At 42.6% G+C, this 8093-nt stretch overlaps 1 protein-coding gene across 1 annotated transcript; it reads right to left on the reverse strand.

Annotated features, from left to right (window-relative positions):
* Positions 1-3: 3 nt before the first annotated feature.
* On the reverse strand, positions 4-552 carry LOC101646230 (olfactory receptor 2H2-like; the record flags this gene model as incomplete). The annotated part of the gene is made up of 1 exon (XM_004717312.1): positions 4-552. A coding segment is annotated over exon 1 (549 nt), but the record flags the coding sequence as incomplete, so codon positions are not given.
* Between the last annotated feature and the right edge of the window lie 7541 nt (positions 553-8093).

Here is an 8093-nt window from a genome sequence, read left to right on the forward strand (position 1 = left end):
GAGTCGAATTAAAGCTGGGACCTCACACACAAAGTCATCTATCTGCCGGTGGGGGCAGAAGGGCAGGCGGAGGGTGGAAGGGGTCTGGATCACTGACTCTACCAGGCCAATGACCCAGGCCGTAGCCGCCAGCTGCCAGCACAGGCGGGGGTGGATGATGGTGGCATATCGGAGAGGCTGGCAGACTGCCACGTAGCGGTCAAAGGCCATCACTGTCAGGATGATGCACTCCGTGGCCCCCAGAGAGAAGAAGATGAAGAGCTGCACAAAGCAGCCAAGGAAGCTGATGGTTTTGGGGCCCCAGAGGTTGAAGAGCATCTGGGGAACACAACTGGTGGTGAAGCAGAGATCCAAGAAGGAGAGGTTGCAGAGGAAGAAGTACATCGGGGAGTGGAGCCTGGAGTCCAGCACAGAGAGCAGGATGATGAGGGAGTTGCCCACCAGCGTCAGGAAGTAAGAAGTCAAGACAATCCCAAAGAGAATCTTTTCAAGTCCTGGATGTTCAGAGAAACCCAGAAGGAGAAAGCCCACTGGGGAGCTCTGGTTGACCATGGTCTATTCATGTAGATCCTAGAGATGGAGGAGAGCTGTCAGCCAACTAGTTGCTGCAACCCATTTTTATAATAACTCACCAAGAATGTGCTGGGAAACAAGTGCATACTTCTGATAATTCTCACCTTACTGACACAGGATCTCTCTGCCATCTGATCAGTGGGGACTCACAGGAACCCTACAGGATAGGGTAGAACTTCTCTGTGCCCCATTTTTCTGCCTCGGAATGACTTTTGGTTTCACACTGCTGACCTTGCAGATCCCAGCCCAGGAGTAACCACTGTGCCATCACGTCTCACTCCTAAAAGAGGGTAAAGGAGGCCAGTGCAACCTTTTGGTTAATTAGCTGACTCATGCCTTCATTCATCACCCATTTGGAATGTAGGCCCCCATGAATCTGAAGCAACTTGATGGGGATGGATTTTAGTTTGGTTTTATGTTCCGAGTGCTATCCTTAATATTGTATTGTCTCTTACTTGTGGAGAAATTTTATGATGGTAAGTTATTTTGACTGGGTTGCTAATTTTCTCTTGGTCAGGGTGGATTTTGTAAAAACATTGATATTCCCCAGGGAACTTCTCAGAGACTGAATATTTTGCCCATGAGAGAGATTCCTTTGTGCAAAACATCCCTGTTTCACCCAAGAGATTCCCTTGGGTATCCTGGTCTCATAAGCGGCCTGTTTGCTGAACTAGATGCCTAGTTGGGAGCTTTGATGGGCAGTCTGAGTCCCTACCAGGAGCTGCTTATAGGCAGCAAGGGAGCCAGGCTTCCAGTCCATTTCCACTCACGGAAGAATCCATAAGAACATTATGAAAAGACCCCACAAACCAAGAGCTCAATGATACCAATGTACTGGGTGAATGAGAGAAAAGATTTTATCAAGTGAAGGACAAATTTGGGTGGATATACCAGGGAAATCTTTCTAGAGAAGGGAACTAGACCCCTCAAATCCCCCCTGCCCGAGAGAAAGGGTATGGAGGCACAAAAAGCAGCTGAGGGGCCAGAATCGACCCTGCAGCTCTTCTGGCAGTTGAGAGGCACAAACTCAGGGTTTTGTGGTTTTAGAAAATCTTAGAATGTACATACATGGAGGGGTGTGCATAGTGAGAAGGTGGTACAGCCGGGGACTTGGGATTACTGGGGCGTGAGAATCTTCCCAGCACCAGATCTCTTTCCCCTTGGTGTTTGCTGGGAATTACTGATTTTGCTCTTTCTTTATTTGCTCTTTCTCCTTCTCAAATTCTTTCCCCCTCTATTGGATATTAGAATTTTAACAAAAATATTATTAAATGTTTTAGCAAATATGTAAGTAAATCAAATTTTGTAGTATAAACTGATAAAATCAATACCTCATGTACCTACCCACCAAGTTAAGAAAGTGAGCAAATATTACAAGTGTCTTAGCAGCTCCTAGAAAAATCACATCATTTTATCATGCCCACCTCAATTCAGAACCACCATTGTGGGTTTTTAAAATTCTCAATTAATCATTTCCTTCTTTGAGACTGAGAAACCCCACTACCATCCAGTACATGTTGACTCGCAGAGGTCCTGTGGATGAAGCTGTCTGCTTCTGTGACAACAATCCTCTCAGGAACCCTGCGGAGGGTCCCTGTGAATCAGACTCAATGACAGGGCAGTGGTTTTGTTTAAAGATATCATTTAGATGCCATCAAATGAACCCTTTCAAGGTGTATAACTTAGTGGTTTTCAATGTGTTCATGAAGTTTGCAATCAACACAAATTCTAGAACATAGTTTTCACTCCCCAAAGAAAACACATACCCATTCGTATCCATCCTCTCCATTGTTTTGTGTACAGCAGAGAGTTCTTTGAATGTCACACCGCCCCTGGCTGTTTTTTATTTATCCATCAGCTGTCATCCTCGCCAATATTCTGCATTTATGTCCTCAGTATTTCACACGCTTTCTTGCTTTGCCTCATTTGCCTCATTTCCAAAGCTCTTTAGATGATATCTTTTGATCTAATGTTTACACACACACACTTCCCATTCCTCTTTGCTCCTGGCCCCTTCTCCCATAACAACACATCCATCTGTCCCTCCACCATGTACCATCCATCCATCCACTTGTCTTTTCCCTTTCTTGAGGCCCAAGGTATAAGCATTGTGCTAGAAGCTGAGGGAGGAGATTTTCTTAGAGGAGTTTTTGACAATCTATTGACGTGCAGTCACTGCTATCGAGTTGATCCAGACTTATGGTGACCTTCCAGGACAGAGTGAAATGACTGCTTAAGGGTGTCTGTGTTTACACATCTTTACAGCAAACACAGCCTCACCTTTCTCCCTTAGAGTGGCTCTGGATTCCAGCTGTTGACCTTCCAGTTAGCAGCCAGCTCACAACCCACTAGACCACCAGGCCTTTTAGTGGCAGTTATCTGCTATTGCTATTCGTAGCTCCCATCTGTTGAATGTTTCTTTATGTGTTATCCCTCCTAACAACTTCATGGTGTGAAGCAGCTCTATGGACACCTGGTTCTCATGGTAACACTGCAAAGTGAATATCATGAACCCAATTTTATCCAAAAGAACAATCTTTGATGAATTTTGCAACTGGTCTAGGCAACTCAGTCAATAAATGCCAGTGCCAGGTTTCTAGAACCCATTTCACTCTAAATCTGGTTTTCTATCATGGAGGAGAAGAGATAGGGGGAAAAACAATCTTGCTACTTACTCTCAGGCAAACAAAATTCTCTAGTACCCCATTGTTAAAGATCTCCCATCTTAAAGCTTGTACCTGACACCTAGCCTTTCATTACAGTGTCTTTGGTGGTTCAGTGGTGGAATTCTTGTTTTGTATAGTTAAGAACTGGGTTCACGACCTGTCAAGCTTGAATGTTGCTGTGATGCTGTATAGGTGCCTACAGACAGTCCAGCCTAAGACAGACTAAGGAGAAAGGCTTGGCTGTCTACTGACAAAAATCATCCAGTGAAAACACAAATGTCTGATCTGAAAGTGGTCATTGGTGATAACATAGAACTAGGCATCTGTTTCCCTACATTTTTCACGGTTGTTACAAGTCAAAGACCAACTCAACCATAGCTAGTGACAACAGCTTACTTTCTCACATCAGAGAAACACAAGAATTAAATGAAAGGGTAAAACAATTAAATGAAAGAGAAAGCATCTTTGAGTGGGCGGTCGGTCAGATCTCTGTTCATAATAATAGTTGCTAATACTTATTATCAGATACTTTTCTCAGCACTACGTATAGAAGTGGCATCATAAAGCATGCTCCTACCTGCTGTTGATTATTAAACTTACAGGAATTTTGTGAGCCCATTGTTGCTGGTTCCCAATAAAAATAGCCATGCTGGGAATATTTACATGGTGGAAATTGACACTCACTACAAATCAAGATTCTTTCTCCCCCACCCTTAGACTTTTGTTAAACATTACCAACAACCTCAGAATGTCCCTCCTAACAACTGCATGTATTATTATCTCCTTTTTAACATAAAGGAATTCTGCAAAGAGAAGTTAAATAAGTTGCCTAAGGCAAGTCAGCTAATACGCACCAGAGTTGGTATTCGAATGAAGGTAGATTGACTTTAGAACCTCCCCACCCACTTCCCACCACAGTTCTGCTAGGAAGATGGGGCCAATGGAGGTCAGAGGTACCTCTTTGCTCTGAAGCTCTTTACCAATAATCTTCCTCTCAGCTCAGAGAGAAGTTAGCCTCTGTTTTGGTGTTAAGGTAAGAAGGCAGATGCGGTGTGGAGGTAGAGGTAGACAGATCCCAGGATTCCCACCCCGTGGAGAGCAACAGCTTGTTAATTCTGTGAAGACCCTGGGGTGTCACAGCCCACAGGCAGTCAATTAGTCACTAAAGGTGATGGAGAGAAGAAGGGACTATCTAGAGGGAACTTGCCAGCAGTCGTCATTCCCATGGGAAGGGAAATGGTCCCTACTCCTTCTCTTTATCAGTAGGGTAAACAAGGGCAATGTCTCTGCTTAGACTCCAGGTATTGCTCTCAAGCCTGCATTTCATCCATTTAAGACGTCGTCACTTTAATTGTAGATTCCCCAACTTCTTGTTTTTCCACTTAATTCTTTTCTCTGAGTTGATCCACAGTCCAGGAATACAGAATACTCAAACCCCAGGTTTGGAAGAACACTTAGGACAATGACTCTCATCCTCATACAATGTAGCAGAATCCTACCACGCTCACTCTGTTAGCATGGGGGCATGTCGAGTGGGAACATGTGGGGGCAGCCAAAACATGACATCTATGCCCAGGTTCAGCTCACAGTGGACTGACTAGGTCCATGAATCTACCCAGTTAATCATGCCTTCTTTGTCCAAAGGCATAGTTGCAATGGGCCCGTTTAGCATTTGGAAGATTCCTCATATTAGTTCTTTGGTCTGTGAGGAAAGAGTTAGTGGTAGTCATGAGGAAATTCAAGTAGAAGAGGCCTTGGATCTGTTGACCCGCACCTCCCCAACCTCTTTGACATATAACACATAACGAATTGTATTGCAATCCAAGGGTAATGACAGATTCTCGCCACCTGAAAGGATGTCAGGGTGATTGTCCTGTTATAGTTCCCATGTAAATCATCAGGCCAATCAATGCAAAAATGATTTAGATCTTGAAAGATAGCAATGGACGACTACAAAGTCAACCAAACGGTAACCTGAATTTCAGCAGTCATGCCTGATGAACATGGCTTCAAGGTCTAGATCATGTGATCACTGGTGTGGTGAGCATGTTCTTTTCAAATGTTGCAGGAAGTAGGGCTGAAGCAGTTTTTATCTGTATCATTTGGATGCAAGTATCTAATGGTGTTCACAGTCTTCAGCCATGACAGGGTCTAAAGGGGCAATGGTACAAACAGTAAGAGTGAAAAAAGAGTGGCTGTCAGAATGTTTCCAGACTCATGGCCACCCCATGACCTTCGGAAAAGAACTGTGCTTCACAGGACTGACAGGGGCTGGTGGCTCTTGGAAGCAGCCTACTAGAGGGTGGGGGGAGATGTCGGACAGTGTAACATATGACAAAATAATAATGATTTATTCATTATTATGAATTATGAAGGGTTCATGGGGTAGGGGTAGTGTGGAGGAAGGGGAAAAATGAGCAGCCAATATGAAGGGCTCAAGTAGAAGGCAAATGTTTTGAGAATGATCATGGCAACAAATATACATATGTGCTTGACAAAATGGATGGATGTATGGATTGTGATAAAAATAGTTTGAGCCCCCAATACAAAGAAAAAAAGGAAAGAAACCCAAGAGCATAAAAAAAAAAGAAAGCCCTAGTTAGAGAATTTTTCAGTTGTTGTAGTGCAAATATTCCCACCACATCCAGGTCCAAGATGCCAGCATAGCATCACTGACACATTGTTGGGAAGAGATTCGCATGAGCATACCATTCTATGATACCATTATACAATACCTCTATTACTCAGAGCCATGTCAATATGCACATGAGCAGACCATCCTATGTTACCATTATATAGTACTTCTGTTACTCAGAGATGTGTAAATATCATTTCTATTACTCAGAGACCCATAAATAGCATTTCTATTATTCAGTTCGAAGTAATGAGCAAAGAAACTTAGAGAATCATAAAATATCATAAAAATAATTAGGAAATGACAGTTTTGAGCATTGATGACCCTTTTTTAATGCCACATAAAGTTATATAATTTAATTTTTATTTGCGGCTGTGTTCAAAAACTGATTCGCACAATTCCTGAAAGTTTAACCACCAATTGTCATGAGCTAGCACCTGTCGGCTTTAATGCACCAAGAGACACAGGTCTGGACACTCCACAAGCTCTCCATGGCTCCACTACCATAGTGACCCCTGATTGTTCACATGGGATTAGCGAGAAGTGCAAATATTTTGGTGGCATAAGCAAGACGTATGCACCAGGCTGCGGGAGGTAGACCCCATTAAGATGCACATCACTGAAGTTTCTAGAGGGCCCCTGATCTAGGGCACAATATGCCCTTCTTTCTAACATAAAACTCCCTAAACCAAACTCACCACCATCAAGTCATATTCGACTCACAGGGAACTTATAGGCCAGGGAAGAGCAGCCTCCGCGGGTTTTCAAGAGGCTAACTCCTTATGGGAGTAGAAAGCCTCATCTTTCTCCCACAGGGCAGCTGGTGGTCTCAAACTCCCGACCTTGAAGTTAGCTGCTCAACCAGTAACCACTACGCTGTAAAGGACACATTGCTTGGTCTCACAGTTATCACCACTATGTGGCATACGTGGTTAAGCTGAAAAGTTTGCGACTTTGAACCCACACAGAGGCACCAAGGAAGACAGCTTTGGTGATCTGCTTCTCACAACTCACAGCTCTGAATCACCTGGGAAGGATTCTACTTCACACTGATGGCGTCACTAGGAGTTGGAATCAACTCAACAGAAAAAATAATAACAAGGTTTCTGTAGCTCATACCACCTGTTGTAGGAGCATTCAAACATCAAACAAGGAAATCCACTCTTATTCCCTTAAGACTCAGTAATATCAGACTTCTATAAGAAACCTTTCTTGTGATCAGGGATAGGGCAAGCAGGGAGTACACTTGCTTGGACCACAAGACTTTGTAGACCTTCAGACATTAGAGTGATAAGTGGAGAAACTTTCTGGTTGTCTTCAAATGGAGAATTATAGCCTAGACCCCTAGCTTTCAGATCAAGACTGTTCTACCTGTTCAGAGAAGTAAATTCTTGGCCTGCTACTGAATCTTGTTAGAGATATAGCTCCTGATCATGGAGCATCAAATAACCATGAGATTACAGTCTATTGTAGCTGGGATCTTACTAAACAACAGCAACAAACTCTAATAATAACAAAACAGAGAAAAAAATAGAAATATAAGCAGAAACTATTGAAAATGAGCAAATTTAAAATTGGAGATTAAATGATAAGATATTACATTTTATCCTAACTATCTGTGCCATAATCAACTTCATAATGCTGCCTCTCTGATAACTAAGCTATTCACATCCCTCAACTATGGTCCGAGGGGATTCACTAGTGGTTTAATCTATGTGTGGACCCTGCAAATGATTTTTGGGTTTCCATTGTTGCTCATAGCCTTCTGCAAACCAGATGTTCACCATTTAAGCTCTGATAGCATCCCATCCTTCAGGTTTGTATTCTATTACTCACAATCCTTGGATCACACCAGCTGATGTGCTTCTTTCATGTGGATTTAGTTGATTCCTTATTTAGATGGCTGCTTGTTTGAAGACAAATCTTTAATATCCCTGATGCTGTTCTTTCTGATAGCTGGGCACCATCTAGTTTCTTCACCACACTTTGTTCTAGCACTCAGATATATCTTCAGTGATCTCTACATGAGGGCAAGAATCAAGCAAGGGCAGAATTACATTCATTTTTGCAGAGAAGTTATTGAACTTGAATTCAAACTGAGAGATAATATAATGATAACTGGCAGACATATATAAACATCAACATAAATATAAACACATATATATGTATATATGGTTCATATAAAGTTAATTTAATATACATTTAATTTACTTATTTTA

This window comes from Echinops telfairi, unplaced genomic scaffold (assembly GCF_000313985.2).
Source record: "Echinops telfairi isolate 266 unplaced genomic scaffold, ASM31398v2 ScPeMD7_7453;HRSCAF=8491, whole genome shotgun sequence".
In the NCBI taxonomy this organism is placed as follows: Eukaryota; Metazoa; Chordata; class Mammalia; order Afrosoricida; family Tenrecidae; genus Echinops; species Echinops telfairi.